An 18,168-nucleotide genomic window follows, 5' to 3' on the forward strand; every position below is an offset into this window, starting at 1 on the left:
CCAACATAAACACACTTCCCAACTCTCTCCAAACTCACAGCTAGCACTGAGCCTATCTCTCCTGCTCGGGACGCCCACCGTCACTTCCCGTCACTTGCTGATGAACTAAAGCTGTAATGACACTGCCGTATAAAAAGTAAAATATAAAAAACAAGCGTAAGACATTACTAGCACAGCTTTGTTCTGTGGGTCGTGGATATATTCTATCAGTTATTATTAAGCCTCTAGCTTCCTTTTAGTAAGTAAAAACCTTGGCTATGATTGCACTACATTGTCATGTAGACCTACAAAGTACACTTGGAAGAACAAGAGGTGAATAAATGTATTGCAACTGATGAGGGGTAGGATTAAATAAGCTTTGCTTCTTCCTACTCCTTTTTGGACATGCAAAATTGTGAATTGTACTATGTGATATGCAACTGTTTGACTCATGCATGTTCAGGATTAAAACCATGAACCATGATAATAACAAGCCAAGTAGTGTTGTACAACTTTTATCCGCAGTCCGTAGTGCCCTCTACTGGTCAACATTATTATTATTATTATTATTTTTTCCCCCTTTTTTTCTTTTTTTTCCTCTACTGGTCAACATTCAAACTGGACGCCAACCTGTCTATAGAGGCCACCTGTCTATAGCGGCCACTTTTGCAGACTCCCTCTAGTAGCCGCTATAGCCAAGTTTGACTGTATCTGCGATTGGCTGGCAACCAGTCCAGGGTGTACCCTGCCTCTCGCCCAAAGTCAGCTGAGATAGGCTCCAGCATACCCCTGAGACCCAAGTGAGGACAAGCGGCATACAAAGTGGATGGATGGAAGTGTAAAATGTGACTGCAGGGGTGTTATTTCACGTCCAGACGGCTCTAATAATACTAAAAATTGTATTTAGAAAGTCAGAAACAGGTTTCCTATGCTCGAACTACAGAAATATTTCATTTATAAATAAGGAATCCTACTTGGCAGAAATTCACTTATTACGATCAGGTCTGGAATCAAATAACGGATTACTGTATGTCAACAAGTAATTAGTACGTAATCCACAATAAATATGCAAAGATGGTTGAGAACTATGATGGCACTCAAATGTTTTATATTAGTAAACAAACAGCAACTAAAGGGCATTAATAGTGTAGTGGTTCACATAACTCACTCCTACATTGCCAAAACTGAAATCTCTGCAAGATTATATTTTTACGAGGCACTTTCAATGTTGGAACAATTTGCTTATCTTAAATAATATAAAATCAAATCAAATAATTTATTTAAAATAAGCAACATAATATGACAGCTCCCCTACTTCCATTAAGTTACAAACACAACAATTCAACAGCACTTCACATTTAAGGAAATTTAGCAAAACATCCATTCCTTCCCTGCAGCCTAAAGACATGTTTCAGGTCGTAGCCATGCAAATAAAAGCCTCGTGTGTTGGACTGTATACTTTATTGGACCATGACTTTGTAATGGTTGGTCAACTGGGACTTTAGCGGTTCCAGAGAGCCCATTTGAATCCATGTGTGAGAGTGCAAGAACATTAAACCTGAGTTTTTTCCCCAGTTTTATACGACTGTGTAAAGTGACTCAGGAGTCACCTTGGAGCCTCATGAATTTTTACACTGACATGAGCTGTTAATGAATATCCTTCCATTCATATATGTTCACAGTCCTTCAGAACAAATCAATGTTGTGCAAGCCACATTGACCCATCTTTAGAGATATACAGTTATAGTCTAAAAGCAGAAACAGAGCAAGTGCCGTATTTTTACAACTTAAAAAAAAAATAACTAGAAAGACACTCAGCAGAAAGAAACTGGTCTGCATATCAACACAAATGATTTCTGGCATAGGCAATCCATCCATCCAGTTTTATTCTCCTCATTAGGGTCGTGGCGGTGTGCTAGAGCCTATCCCAGCTGACTTCGGGCGACAGGCGGGGTACTGGTCGCCAGCCAATCGCAGGGCACATACTGTATAGACAAACAACCATTCACACTCACATTCATACCTATGGACAATTTAGAGTCACCAATTAACCTAACATGCATGTTTTTGGATCGTGGGAGGAAACCGGAGTACCCGGAGAAAACCCACGCACGCAAGGGGAGAACATGCAAACTCCCAAATGCCCAACGTCTTCCTGATCTCCTGACTGTGACTGTGTGGCCAGCATGCTAACCACTAGGCCACCGTGCGGCCCGCATAGGCAATCTTTATGCTTAAATGATTACATGTGTAACAGTGAGCGAGTGCTCATTAACAAAAACGATACAAAGGTGGGCTGCCAGATCTCAAGGGAGGTTATGAAATGCGTGCAGTGTATGGCAGTCGCTATTTTCTTTACTGTCCTTATGGGACTGTACCGTTTTGGGGGCAAGTGTGAACACGCATATACAGTAGTGACATTGTAAACAATTATACTAATTATTATGATAAAAATACAAATACAAATTCATTCACATTTCCACAAATATAAGTAAAATAAGATGGTAGAGACTGAAGAGACTTCACCATTGCATTCTGGGAAGCGATGAGCGAAAATCTGTTCCTCAATGCACATTTGCATCCGTTATGTGACCGATACAAAACGTTTCATGGAAGTCTCCGAGTGATTTAGTTTTTTCGTAATTTTGCAGCTAACAAACAGGAGCAGAATACGACCAGTTAATGGGGCTGCAGCAATTAATCGATGATTTTTTATTTTTTAATATTCTCAAATAAGCCTCAAGTCTTGAGTCCGGTCTCACGTAAAGATGTGCAAGCCCAAGTATTGTGTCAAGTTAGGACAAGACAGGTCAAGTCAGGTCCGAAGTCATAGGTCGTTACAAGTCATAAACACTGTTTAGTGTCTCCTAAATAAAATTCCATATTAACAATGTAACTATGTATTAAATGTGATAAATATAAAGAATGCATTTTGAATAGTTTTATTTTTGTAATAAAATGAGACCAGTGTGACAAAACTTAGTCACCGAAAAAGAGTGCTGACATAGATTTCATGATTTAGTCAGTGCACAGAAATGTAATCCACACATTCGTTGTTTGTTCTTAAACCTGATTGGACATTAATAGATGCATTCAATGAGGCAGATTCAAAGGAAAAATAGGTAGTTTTGCTGGAAATTACATAATAATGATCACGTTAGTTGAATACTTTGGATGGGGACACATTTTACTCAACACATTCACCGAAAAGCTCAAGTATTTTTAAGTCATCAGAATCCGAGAAGTCCGAGTTAGTCCCGAGTCATTGATGTCAAAGTCTAGTTGAAAGTCTTTGACGATCTTGTCAAGTCGAGTCCAAAGTCATCAAAAGCAAAGTATATGTGTCACAAGTGCCTCTCTCATGGTGATGTGAGTGACAGGAAGAAAAGCTCCGACTGGAAGTCTTCTTGGCGCCACCTGTTGGTCTGCATGTATAAAGCTTTCGACAAATGGTACTTTTTTTAGACCTATTTTATAGGGAAAACATAATGTCTTACACTGGGGTTAATATAGTGTTAAGTTAAAGTAACAATAATTACTATTTTGGTTATAGTTTTTACTTCCATCATGCTGGAACAGCTTTTGCATTTGATCTCAGTAAATGTGAAGGTTTACCTAATGCTCTGGCCAGTGAGTGTCCAATTATCTCACGCAAGGAAGATGTCGTGCACTGTCACATTGGTTTTTCATGGCGCTACAGTCTATTGGCCTTACTTAAGCTGACCTTGCCGCTCACTAACAACTTTCTTTCCATCTCAGCAGAAAAGACTGTGAAGGTTGAATACGAAAAAGAAAGGCAGGTCGAAAATGTACCACTGGGAAACGTTTTTTAAAGTGGCATTAAAAATGTAACCGTGGTATAAATCAGTGTTTTTAAGTGACTTGGAACAAAAAGGTATTTTTCTATAGCTTCAAATAAGAAATGCATGTGTAGGGTAAAACATACAGATTCAGTGCTGTCGCAATGAGGCCTCTTCTTCACTGAATTGGAACTAAAATGGCCTCCAAGTGTACAGAACAATGGGGGTGAGCATAATGCAGTTTGACTACTGAGTGACTTGACTGAGATCCAAAGTGAATAAAAGGCCTCTCTATACAAGGCAGCGGGGCCGAGCTGTGGCGGCGCTCACAACTGCGGCGGGTGACGGAGCACTGGAGCACTGCGCGCCACGTTTCATTCACCGATAAAACCATCTTCAGCCTATTCACAAAGCAGAATGTTAAATGAAGTACATGCAAGCGTACAATCTGCACGTTATCACATTCAAGAAAGTGGATGTGCTCCTGTTTCATGGGGATTTCTCCAGCATCCTTGCTAAATAAGGCTAAGAAATCCAACATGAATCATGTTTTAGATGCATTCTATGTTGCATTTAGGACCATTTCATTGTTCATTTTCCCTCAAGTGGGGAAAGAGGATCAGGATTTGTGTTGCTAACCTACTTCTTGTACTAACATGGGGTTTGCAGGCCCCCTTTGTGGACTCTTTCAATATTCATTAGAATATTTTACATACTTATCAGCCCCACTTTTTTGTAGCATTTTGAGTTCTGATGCAAATTATAACCACCTTCTGTTCCCATCTTTTTCAATGACATTTTGTGGCTGGAATATATATGGATGTGACTACGCGGATCAAAATATCTCATTTTTATTCCAAGTAAAATCTTGCATGAATGAGGCAGCTCCTGTAGTGTGTAACGCATCAAGACAAGAACGTGACGATTTGAAGCTTCGTTAACGGTCCACTTCTTGGAATACAAAGAAGAATACACTTTCAACCCCAAAGCAACAAAACATATCGACCCTGATTCTCCAAAAGCAGCAACACGACAACCAGAATAATGAGACAGTCGACCGTGGCCGAGGGGAAAAAACGGGTAGACAGAGCAACAAAACGAGGAGATACCTCATGAAGCGGTTGATTTCTTAGAGCCAAGATCAGGATGAGCAAGATTTAATAGCTCAACAGGAGTGCAAGGAATGTAGGCTTTTATCCTCGACATGGATAGGAAATGCCAGCATTCTGAACGAGGAATATTAGTAAAAAAATTAACATTTTTTGGGTTACTGTTTTATAATTAAATACTGTTTGTCATATTTTTTGCAAAATTTTGGTAAATTTTTGCAGGAGATCTTTGCCATAGATCACAAATGCTAAAACACAATAATAATGCATTATGTTATTATAAGACTGAATATCCCTTCCTAAAAACATGCCAAAATATGTCTGCTATGTTCGTGAAATGTGCTCCAACAGGCACCGTTTCCTATGAACATATAATAGGATTCTGTACAAAAAGGACTGACCTGTATTAGTAGAGGGGATTAGGGATATTTGGGGTTACAACTCTTGATATTTCATTTTTGCCCAGTGCAGTCTTGAGGGTCGTAGTGCAAAGCTTTTTGTACAGTTTCCTTCAAAATGATGATGATGCACAATGGGAATACAGTCAGATTATGAACAAAAATAATGTGGAACATAGTCCAGTTTTGAAGGTTATATATTGTTTATATTTGTGTGCCATTTCCTACCAAAGCCAGTTCCCAAAAGAATGTAGTAGGGTTCACTACAAAAATGTAATGCACTATGTTAGTGGAATAACGCCATTTACTTGATTTATTTATTTTTTTTTTTTTACAAAATTTAATTATGCATTAGAACAGGTGCCTGGTGTTATGTTCTTATGCGCTTATCTTATATTTAGTAAGATTGTAGTACATTATTTGGGTAACTTCAAGGCTTAAGTATTTGGAAAATAGTTTTCAAGGTTACCATTCCTTTTTCGTAAAAAATGTCCAATTAAGTATTTTTCGATACAAAAGTAATGTAATGTATTTGTATGAAAACTGACATGTTCAGTATATGTTCAGCACAATTAAGCATTCACGCCCAACATTCTGTGAACATCATTTTTCATCATTTATTATTTATAAATATGTGATAATACAGGTAAACTGTACAGCAGACACGTACCACTGTTAAAAAAAAGCCCACAATTTTACATATTTATGCATTTATGCTTCACTTTTTTTTATTCAGCACTTAGATTTCACACCTTCTTTGGTGGTCCTTGAATGCACCATAGTTGCTGTGAGACACGGAAGTGAAACCTATATGCATGGGTTAATAAATTTGATTTCAGTTGATAATTTTTGTGTGAATTTGTTGTCAGCACATTAAACTATGTAAAGACCAAAATATTTAATATAAGAATATTTCATTAATTTAGATCTAGGATGTGATATTTTAGTGTTCCCTTTATTTATTTGAGCAGTATATGACTATACGTCAATGACGTAATATATGTAAATATATATATGTAAATATATGATTATATATGGTTGTAAATCGTTACTGGAATTACAAGTTAAGCAGTGTGGATTGGAGAAAGGCCTTCTTCGACAGCTAGCCGGGACGATCCAGCGGCCTGTAGAGAATGGCCACTAGCCGCTTCATAGTGAGGTGGAGGTGCCGTCACAACAGATGTAAGCATGGTTGTCGCGCTAGTCTGGAAAACACGTGATGGGACACACCTTTATCGACTATAAAGCCCTCTAAAAAAAACAACAACAACGTATTATCATTTTATATACAAGCTGTGACCATGCAGGTACATTCATGAGAAATGATAGATACTTTATTTAATCCCCAAGAGGATAATACCGTATTACTTACAGTATTTTGCAGTATTTTTACATTTAAACAAACTTCTTTCCTGGGCGCACTGAATTCACATAGCCCATTGATAGGGACTAACGCTACTTCCACCAAAAAAAATAGCGGCATAGAAAGTAACTACTAATCATGGCAAACTTGGTGCATGCCGCCGCCACCGATGATTACTTTTGGACAAATGAGGATCCAGAACCTTATCTTTTTGAGTCTGATGATACGGCGGATGAGCTACAGGTTTTAGAAGCTGAACCCACAAGAAGAGGGAATGAACCTTCATAGCAGATGGGGGGCAAGTCATTGCAGCGGAATGACCTGGTGGTGTAAATGTGGAGCTTGCCAAGCCATGCCGGCAGAAATTGAGTGTTTCTGCTGCACTGAGTGGCATACAGTGTTCCCATCGATGGAAAGGTTTTATGCGTATGGAGAGGACGACATTGCTCTAACAACAAACAAAGAATTGTTAGCGCTAACAAACCCTGCAGTGATAAAAGCTTTATTCCACCTACCAAAAATAAACTGGAAAAGATGCTCCAGACCAGCTGGACCAGACGGACAACTGTCCATAGAGTAAGTCACCATGATATTGATTCTGATACATCGAGCACATGCTATCACAAGACAATCCATCCAGCCGTGTGTAAACAAAACGTAGAATGTGGGCTGATACATAACATATAATTTGGTTGTCTATTCATAGTTGTTCATATGCTTGTTCTTGTTTCATAGTCAGTACAGATTGGCGTCCTATCGCATTGTTTTGGTACGGGCCCGTTAGGTCTCGGTAGTGGCATGAGGCGCTGTGTCACTATGTCAGAAAAATAGTCCTTTGTGTCAGCTGCTACAATCACAATGTTGCTGTAGCTTGGTTTATATACAGGTCACTTATGTAACTACAACACTGTTGCCGTTTTTGGAGTGTTTTTTTTAGGGCTTTATAGTCAAAATAGGATCCAGAACCTTAGCTAAAAAAGCTAAAAAAAACCCAGCTATTATGTACATTGTTAGCTCCCACATGCTAGCTGTTTTTTTTAGCTTTTTTTTCTCTCTTTAGAATGCACAGAACGACGTGTGGTCATGTTTCACGTAAGGATTGTGTGATGATGGGCAAAACTCCAAAAAAAGTGCAGTTTTCCTTTAAATGTGTGTTAATAGTAGGTGAGGAATATTTCGGACTTAAACATGGATTGGACATTTACAATTTAGCTTGTTAGCTTCTGTCACTAGTGAACAATGGCAATAGAACAGAGAGAGTTCTGGATCTGAATCTAATCTAATAATTCTAACAATCACTTTTCTTGCAAATGTTATTGCAAAATTGGTGGATAACGTCAACGTCACGCTCGCACAGTCACTGTTTCACTGTTGGGCTTGGAACGTAACCCCTGCGAAAAGTTGGGATCTACTGTATTGATAATTTCTTGTGCAATTTTCTACATTTTTAAAAGAAAAAGGGAAGGGAAACATCCCAATATCAGCTCTTCCCTCTGACACATTTCTGCTTCTTGTTTTTCAAATCAAAGTCCTACGTTTCCAAAAGCAGCCTGGACACGTCATCCAGACATCACCAATCTGACACACACACACACACTTATTAATTCACCTATGGGCAGTGGCGAGTCATCATGCTTGTGAGTGTTTTAGGAGGGCACACACACACATACACGAGAGCGAGACAGAGAGAGACAATTAAATCACAGTGAGTGTCAGTGCAGCACTGCGCCTCCTGCTTTTACAACTTTAATGCATGAAACAGTGACGGCGATAAAAATAAAGCTGCATAAATGAGTCAGTAGCTGTGTTAAGGGTTGCCATTGTGTCAGTTTGGTTTCCAAAGTGGCACAGCATCGACGAGTGAGGTCTGTCTTTTGTCTGCATAATCACCTTAAATATGTACGAGCTTTAACCTTTAAAATGGTGTGTGCTACGCGAGCGAGGCCATTGCAGGGGTGTGTGTCGAGCGTACAACCTCCAGCCCGGCTCAGCTTTTGATGCGCTCGGAAGGCGTCCTTCTCAACAGGAAGTGAGAAGATCAAAGATGAGCGATTTTATCAAATAGAGCCCTTGTCGACTGTTTGTAATGCTTTATTGTTGATCAGGAACACCCACTCTGTCACTACGATGCCAGGAGGAGAGACAAGTGCTCTTTTAAAACCCAGTGTGTTGATCTCCCCCCTGTTATCCAGATGAAAACGGATTTATTCAAACCTCCCATCAACCAACACTATAAATAGATGCTAGTAGAAAATCTTCCAAGAGAGGCAAAAAAAAGAATAAGCTGTGCTCTTAAGCTGATATTAACATACTGATAGAAAAATGTCAAATGTTATGCTGTGGCAAAGAATTCCCTGTGCAAATACGGATAATGTTCCTGTTGTTTGAGTTGATTAGAACTAAACAATAGAAATACCGTAGAATTAAACAATGGATGCACTTGAATTTTGCACACTTGCACACATTTTGCAAACTTATCAAACCTGCTCCAGCTTGTACATGTAGAAAGCACATAGCCACACACCACTGATCCACTTAGGGAAAGGGTACCGCACCTGCTTGGGCGAGACTTGAGAACAGCATAACAGAAGAGGTACTTCCTAGTTTGAGGCTTCTCCCTTCTTCCTTGATGTACTGAAGTCTAGCGCTGAACTTTGTGACATCCTCCAGACAATTACTTCACTAAACATTGAAAATACAGAAACGTGTCCGACTGATCTCTTCTACAGATAAACAAACTTGTATGTTTCACTGTGATGTGATCATAGGATGCACTAAATTATCATTATCAAAATATACTGCTACTTGGCTCACATGTAAGCTGTAGTGGCAGCAGAAACATTACAATGCCTTAACAGGGAAAGCAAAGCAGGTGACCCACCGTCATCCTCTTATCAGCCAGAGTAGTAATTCACACAATTTTTGGAATCAATTTTCAACCACATTTCTCAACAGATTCAAACCAATCCACCGTCAAAATCATCATCTTATTCAGGACACGTTGGCTATCTACTGTATCAGTACTTTTGAAAAAAGTCCCACTTTTACTGTAATTTTACATTTTTGGTGACAATTTCGCCATTTTTCTGGTGAAAAATCATTTGACATGGTCCGTGACTGTAATGTTCCACTCTGTCGGTTGATCGGTAGTCTCCTAAACCGATGGTTGCTGGTTCGATTCTCAGTCCTTGTGTAATCCTTCAGCATATTTATACATTTCAACAATCATTCTCCATTTTTACATTCCAACATTCGAAATTCCACCATTTTGTTTTTTTTTTTACCACTCCCACATTTGTCAACCGCTTCAAACCATTAAAATGTTCAGGTCATTCAGGCCATCTATCAGGACTTTTTGGAAAATCCCCACATTTTCCATAATTCAATATTTTCTGGCTCAGGTCATAGAGGGGTCGTGTCCAAACCCAAACAGGTTGCTGGTTTGATCCTCAGTCGGTGAGTAGATTTCAGCACATTTCACGATTCATTCTGCATTTCAGCATTCACACGTAATTTCTACTGGAAATGCTTCATCTTGTTGCTTTTGGGTTTTTTAATTGGTGTCATTAATTTTTAACTTAAAATAGTGTGGTAAACATAAAGAACAGCAGTTTGCTGACAAGATGACCAAAGTGAACCTACTAACTTACAGGGAAATGGTTATTTTATTATTATTATTATTATTAAAACCACTCTTTTGGGCATCCCCCTTAGTTCACATTGTCTGTGGCTGTCCTCTTTCAAAATGACACCAACCTCTGAAATTGACAATCTATCATCCATTAAGTGACCATTTGGGGGCCCTATAGGCTTTAGCCTGGGAAAGCTTGTGTATTAATCCAGCTCTGCTTGTGACCTATTGGCTACGTTAATTTCTTAATATCATGGATAACCAATAGCTTATGCATATCAATGTGAAGTTTATAGAATGACACAAACAAGAGTCAAAAGTCAAGCTAAAGTATCTGCTGAACACTAAAAAAAAAACCTCCTGGTTGTTTCAGAGTGCCTTTAAAGATTGTACAAGCACTGAACACAACTCTGAAGTGCATCAATAGCCCTTATGCTAATGTGAACACAACATAAGAGGTGTCAGGACTGGTCCAACAATATTATGAACAGCTAAAGTCAGCGTGGACACATTTTTCATACTCTGGTTTCACTTTCAAGTTTAGTCTGTGAAACCTGGATAATAGGGCTGTCTTCGATTAAAGGGGATCTATTATACTCATTTTCAGGCCTTTGTATTGAGTTATGGACTCCTACAAAGCAGCTACACACGATAATGACGCACAGAAAGCTTTCTAGATCTTCCAGACTATGCGCCTCTTCCTGCAGTGTTTCCTTGGGTTTCCTGCTTCCCACCCAAACAGTCTGTGTAATTTACTCCACCCCCGGCCGTCCTCCCACCGAGCCCACTCCGCTGTGATTGGTCACACTCCCAAAGGCTCCCGAGGACTTCTGGACAGCTGCCGAACCCCACTTTCTAATTTTGCCGGTAGCAAACGGGGATATATGCGTGCATGCAGGTAACACTTACTCCACTCCCTGTAAGCACACTCTATAATGCCACACAGACAACCTCTCTTTTGTCTGAGTACCTCCACAAAATAAATTGTTACTTACAGCTTGCTCTTCTGACTCTTCAACATGACCAAGTAAAGTTGGAAAGGCGTCGGACTTCAGCAACAGTTTGGCGGATAGTCGAGCTTTATATCGGCCCATGTTCACAAAACAATCCTGTGTGAAGTGCCGTTGACAGATGAACATATTTTTCTCTTGCTGGCCGGAAATCAGGAACTCCAACCACTTCAGCCTGATGCTTGCCTCTTGCTAAACAAAATTAGCTTTCCCTCACACCCGAACAAACATTTCTTGGGATCCATTGCTCAATGTGCTAACACGGTGGAATCGTTGACAATGGAGCGAAGCAGAGCAGTGGAAGGGTAGGCCTACAGCGTGTACCTGGGCTTGCCTATATAAGGAAGTCCGGGTTGCATCGACGTCAGTGGAAGTGTTAAAAAGTGTTAAAAAACTCTGTAAAACACAGCGTGCAGAGCCATCCTAAACTGCTTTCGGGGCTCACTTCCAATGCGCAAACCTCATTATCTGACGCGGTGGCATCGTTTAACACGAGAATACAACATTGCAACAACATTTACAGGTCAGAAAAGAAAAAAAGCATAATAGGTCCCATTTAAGGATTTTTATAGTGTGGAGACTCCGGTACTGTGGAGCTTTCAGAGACAAGTCGAAGATCGGTGATAATAATGTTGATGTTGGTGCAATATCCAAAAGCACTTGTCGAGTGTAAGACGTTCAACCATATCTGATATGAACAAAATAACTACAAAACTACAAATCTGGACGCCACACTGTATGACGCTGTATATACGCGCAGCCAACTTGCACAAGTTTTGCATGGGTACCCCCAAGTAATCACAATCACATGACAATTTTGTTATGAGTTGATGGCGAGATTGATAGTCGCATCACACTCCTCCGAATCAGTCGTCTGTAATAGTCGACTATTCTAAGACACCCCTACTGGATAATGCTACATTACACCTGCTAGCTCCTCCCCCTGCAAACCCTCTTGTGTAGAGTGACGTGCGCCTTCAAAAAAATCTATACGGACTAAGGCTGTGATTGCTTGGCTGGTAGTACACTATTTCCTGTTTGTATACGACTCGTTCAGAGGGCGTACAGACCACCTCAGCAAACGCTGTCTCCTCTGATTTCAGATCGACATTTGTAGTAAATATGACTGTTGCAATGCATCGATTAGTGCCAGCTGCGATAATACTCCTCATGTCTTTTTAATTACCATCGTTCGCTATGACGAAGGAAGATAAGAAGCTAAAAAGCCAAAGAGAGTTGACTTCACGCCGTGCACTCAACTGTGACGAAGACCTACAAAAAAACTTGGGTGTGGCTTGTTTTTTATTGGCCCGAGACACATTTTACAAATAAAATTAAACCAAAAAAAGGCTAAAATTTTAAAAATTGAGCAAAAGACAAAACATAGCAAGAAAAAGCTTGGTACTAATAACTAACAATAACACATAGCTTTGTCTTTAAATATATATGACGTCTTTTAGCCTTTTGCTAAATAAAAATAAAACACATGAAAAGATCAACATGGCCTTTGCCGGAGGTGGGAGGGTACTCAAGGTTTTTTCAAGGTTGGCAGGTCTGAAAGTACCATTTCCACCAAGAAGTATGATTTAATGTATTTCCATCGCCATAGGTTCTAAAGGGTACCAAAATAGCCTGTTTTGGCACAATACTGCAAGGGTACCAAAGTCAATGGAACAGTATTTCAAGGGTGGGGCTGATTGGCCAAAAATGTAACACTCCTGTACCATTCCAGGCCAAACTGCTTTGCTTGCTGGTAACACAAATCAGGGTTGCCCTGGCAGTGACACCTACTCTATTCTTCCTGTTAAGAATCGGTGTCAATGTACCACATTTTGAAGCTTTAAAATGTGTTTTAAAAAACCAATGAGACATTCAAAAGAACAGCAACTTGCATGTCTAAAATAGAAATACAAATCCACTTCATGCATTCCAAGTTAATTTCTAAATACAATCTATGCAGCAGCAGCCTCCCAACATGTACAACCACTGCATAGAAGCATACACGTGTTCCCTTTGTGGTCTCCAGGGAGTGATTCCTGCAACTGTTACCTTAATCCCACAAGGGAGACACTGAAGACCAATAACATTTGTCCCATCACTATGTCCCCTTTAAATCAAAAAAGTTATTTCATTGGTACATCTCTCAAACAACGCCGTTTTAGCGCAATCATCTACGTGTCAAGACGGGCTCCTCACGTAGCTCAAATAGATATGTTCTTACTTTGGTCTATTGTGTCCTTATCAGAAGCATTTACTGTTATAAGCCAATGTGCAGTCAGAACATGTTGCATTGCTCTATGGCAGCATTAAAATGAAAACACATAAAACCTTACAGTGTAATCATGTTGATTGTAAACATCAGACCATGAGTATTAAAGCTAATCAGCAAATGTTGCATTGTGTCCGCCGTATTCATGACACAAATAGAAATAGCACCCGTTGCTTCTTTTATTAAGAATGCCAATTAACTTTTTGCAGCCATTTTGACTGTGCTGAGATGCAATTTGCAGCACTTTTTCTCAAAGACTGTATAATACAGTGGAACCTCTGAGGTTTAAACACAATCTGTATTTCAAAAGCATTTTCCCCATTGGACATCATAGAAAAGGAAACTGTCTGTTCCACGGTGAAACATGACTGACATGAATGTAAAAGTGCAAAGACCTTCATAAAAGTGTAGAGAATCTAGCAAAAATGCTCAATGCTTAATCATAACCAGGGTGTTTATTTCCCTAAACCGCAAAGAGGACAGATCAATAATTGGAATCAGGAGATAATTGGAGATTTTTTCAGAAAACTTATTATAGATAACAACCTTTTTTTACACTTTAATAATGGTTTGGAGTGCATTACAAAGTGGAAAGGAAAGCATAGCTCTCTTTTATTTATTTATTTTATTTATTTATTCTTATTCTTTCTTCTTATTTTTCTGGACTCTCCTCTTTTGCTTTGTTTATTTTATTTTAAAGTGGTTACATTTATTAGGACGCTTTGGCAGAGCTGCTGGAAACGTGAATTAGTACAGTAGTACAATAGTACGGCAAGTGTAACACGCATGAGTTTCACATCAACACCCGAGTAGCGCAACACAACATTTTAAAGGGCATACAGAGGTAGATAAATCTGCTGGACGCTGACCACTCATGATGCTTCGAATGCAGCTCTTTTCATCTTGTGGAGTTAACAGGAACTGCATCAGCCACAGTCGTTAATGCCAATACTTTTAGGTCCAAGTCTAATTAAAGATCCCAGCGGTCATTTGCTGTTGTAGAACCTCACATATCTCACTTTTTAGCCTACTTACTTGTCACACAAGTGTAAGAAGAAGCTAACCATTCTAACCTTAACGTTGATAATAAGTGACGACACGTACGGTGACACTGGAGACTGCATTTAATATGAACCTGCTTGCCATGCATCAAATCTGGTGAATTTGTTTCTTTTTTGTTTCTGAAATAATTATTTAATTAGTGTGGTGAAGAAAAAGCACAACATGTGCAGCTCATCCTTGCTGAACTGAGCTGCTGTGATATATGCTGATGTCTCGCGTCACGGCCCATCTTTTTGAGGAGGTGTCGCAAAAAAGCGAAAAAAAACGTGTGCCAGAGTTACAGTAGACCTTTGGTATATGTCAATTAGTTCTCAATTATTTTCTGTCATGCCGCCCTTATGGGACAGAATTTTTTTTTGGCACCTGAACCTGATAATAATGATTTATTTATTTGTACAAACCACTGTATGAGTTGCTGGCGCCAGCAAGCGCATACAATGACCTGATTAGTATAATAGGTTCATAAAACGAGCTGACATAACATCTGCAACAACTTGCAGATGTTATGTCAGCTCGTTTGATTAATGCAGATGTACTTGAAAAGCACTGGTCTTGTGTGACATCATGCAAGAGCGCTGTTCAAAACGCCATCGTTTCGACTTGAGACACACATCTTTCCCGAACGTTTTTGTTTCATCTAAATTGTACGACCGACTTCAGAGGTTCCACTGTAAAAGTTCACAACTCCAAGCTCTTTCGTCCAATTTGTGTGGCAGCAACCACATTAATGAAACCTCTACTGTATGTGTGCTCTTTGTTTCATGGGCCATCACACTTGAGACATGCAGTAGGACAGGGCAGAAGTAGGGAGTGATCGACGTGCACATTAAATGATACAGTTTTCCGTGACTATATCAGCACAGAGGGGGAGGAAGAAGAGGGGCAGGATACTCACCTTCCTTAGGAGGCCGCTTCACTTCGGCACTCAGATTGCAGACCTGGCCTGCATGCAGCTGTGGCGACAAGCAGCCCTCCGTCTGCGCGTTGAGGGGTAAAACCACATTGTTGAGCATGAGCATGCTCTCGGATTCTCCGTCTCCTAAATGCTGGGGACACGTGCATTTTGTGTACACTATGCCACACGTCTCCACTGTGCCTTTCTCTAATTTCAGGCAGTTTTCCAACCATGTACAAAGCACTTGACACCCAAACTGGCTGGGGCTGGCCTTGTTCAACACCAGAAACTCCACGATTGACTTCTCTTCTTCCTCCAGCTTCTGCAGCATCAATCCATTAGAATCAGAGGGGAAAACTCTCCGCAGCTGAACAAAATTCTTGTCGTAGAGTAAAAACACATAAATATTCTTGGAATCACACAGGTACACGATCGACTCGTTGACCTTGAGCAAGGCATTGATCTTCTCGTGCGAGTAGTGATCAAACTGATAGGCGAGCAGAGAATACTCTGAGCAGCTCAGGTCTTGCTTGTATAGCTTCAGGTAGATGCTGTATTTGGTCGGGTCTGGGTTTTCAAGTGTCCACGTACAGTTCGTGTAGTTCTTAGGGAACATTTCAGTCACAGAGTAGGATCCATAGATGACCCCTTTCACCAGAGTGGAACACCAATAATCTTGGGCACCCGTTAATCCAAACATAACCAGAAGATAGGTGGAAAATATATAAATCAACAGGTTGCGAACAGCCTTCATCCTATGTCATTTGGCCTGCGAGGAGAGACAAAGGAGCAACATGGATGATCTATGAAGCGTCATGTATTCCTCATCATGGAAATAAAAAAAAGCCACATAAACCTCGGCTGCATTTGTTGTGCCTGCCTCACTACTGTACTTTGTGCAAACATTGCCACCTTGTGGTTACTCTGGTTATTATTTATTTATTTCTGGATGGATATGTGTGTTGGGGTGACATGCGTAAGACATTTAGAGGCTGTTATCTGGGTCACAACTAGGAAAATGTCTTTTGATGAATGCTCAAAATAGGTAATTTGAGATTTACTTCTATGATATGCATTCATTTTTTTCCCCAGCAAACTTGCATGCACGTTTTACGAAAAGAAAGCAGATTTAAGGATAGCAAATCAAGTCAGACGACACGTAATGCTTCATTTTGGACCATGCTATTTGATAAAGTGTGTGTGAGCGTGTGTGCACGGGAGGCGTGTGAACGAGAAGAAGAGGATGGAGATGGGAGGAGAGGGAGAGAGTGTGAGGGAGAATGCAATGCCATGTCCTGATTGCTTTAATCCTGCAGGCAATGCAGCTGCGAGCGGGTGCGTGCGTGGGCGCGCGTGCTCGTGCGCGCAACTGTGGAAGAGAAGGCGATGGAATTGCACGGCTTATGCATTGACACATAGACTAGGAAAGAATGGGGTGGAATCGGGGCTTCCTAACTTATTGGTCGTGCGAGGCTTGTGGCGTGGATCATGGGCTCTTATCGAGATGCACATGAATCCTTGTGCAAGATTCATGTGCAGGGGCGTCAAGAGGGAATCAGTATTCCCGGGGACGAGGAGGAGAAATGGGTCGTCAAGAGACAGACACTTCCAAAAAGCAACCGTCTATCTTGTGGCAATGTGAATGGAGACACTTTAAAGTGATGTTTAGCTTTTAACAGACAAGATCACCGCCTTAAATCAACATATGTGACCATCTGCGTGGACACATGCATGCTTCACAGACACACTCACGCTTATTTAAATGCGCAAACTTTGAGCATGTAGTTATGAAAAGAAAATCTTACCTTACACCGCGGAAGCTATGGCTATTTTCCCAACATACTTGAGCACATCCTTTATAAATCAATTCCGCAGCCCTCAAGTGATTCCATACTCCAACACACACACGCACACGCACACAAGTCCGGCGCAACAAGATGCTTCAAAAAATAAAAGCAAATAAAATGCGTTACACTCCGCTTTGCCCGCTCGTATCCACGGTCCTCCTCCTCATCATCTGCATAGGCTTTCCCATCCACAATAAAATAAAGCAGAGCCAAGCGACAGTCACTGAATTTAACACTAATGAGAGAATTTTTTTCCAAAAAAGATTTTTTTTTTTACAATAAGACCACAGGTATATTCGTCATTTCTATTCCATTCCCAAGCAAGTCGTCAAAAAGCATCCTCTCATCTTGTCGAGGAGGCGGAGAAAAAAATCCGTGTTTAGTAGGAGATGTTTAGGGAATCAGCGAGGACGCAAAAAGGCGCTTTACTGGCTGCTTGCAGAGCTCCAGGAGCGGGCTGCAATATCACGTCACACTCTCAGCAGCACCATGCACACGTACGTTCACTTCTTACTGCGTCTGGCACCAGCACCCACTTTCTTCACTGCCCTCCTCCTCATCCTCCGCCTCCTCCTCCCGTTTTCCTCTTTTTCTCCCCACTTAATTCCGATCAAAAGGGGTCCCCCCTGAACTGGACCCCGCTCACTTGTGCTCAGACAACGTTTGCAGCATGGAGCGTCCTTCAAAACTGGAATATTTCATGAACTTTTTATGAGATTTTTTTTTTTCCCCATGTGGATGAGATTAACTGTGATTTCCAAAATAAAACCAGCGCCCTCTGTCACTGGGACCTGAATGTTGCTGG

At 40.5% G+C, this 18,168-nt stretch overlaps 1 protein-coding gene across 8 annotated transcripts in view; it reads right to left on the reverse strand.

The window, feature by feature from the left end:
- The window catches only part of adgrb3 (adhesion G protein-coupled receptor B3), a 174,395-nt gene extending 156,447 nt beyond the window's left edge, over window positions 1–17,948 (reverse strand). For 4 of the 8 annotated variants that reach the window (XM_054798037.1, XM_054798036.1, XM_054798031.1 and 1 more), the window contains exons 1-2: window positions 17,322–17,943; window positions 15,517–16,285 (exon numbers count right to left, since the gene is read on the reverse strand). In XM_054798037.1, the coding sequence (XP_054654012.1) occupies window positions 15,517–16,270 (754 nt within the window). In that variant the 5' untranslated portion in view covers window positions 16,271–16,285; window positions 17,322–17,943. Of the gene's footprint in view, window positions 1–15,516; window positions 16,286–17,321 lie in introns of all 8 variants that reach the window. The other 4 variants (XM_054798034.1, XM_054798030.1, XM_054798032.1 and 1 more) reach the window with 3 other exon arrangements.
- Window positions 17,949–18,168: the final 220 nt, after the last annotated feature.

Source organism: Dunckerocampus dactyliophorus, chromosome 14 (assembly GCF_027744805.1).
Source record: "Dunckerocampus dactyliophorus isolate RoL2022-P2 chromosome 14, RoL_Ddac_1.1, whole genome shotgun sequence".
NCBI lineage: Eukaryota > Metazoa > Chordata > Actinopteri > Syngnathiformes > Syngnathidae > Dunckerocampus > Dunckerocampus dactyliophorus.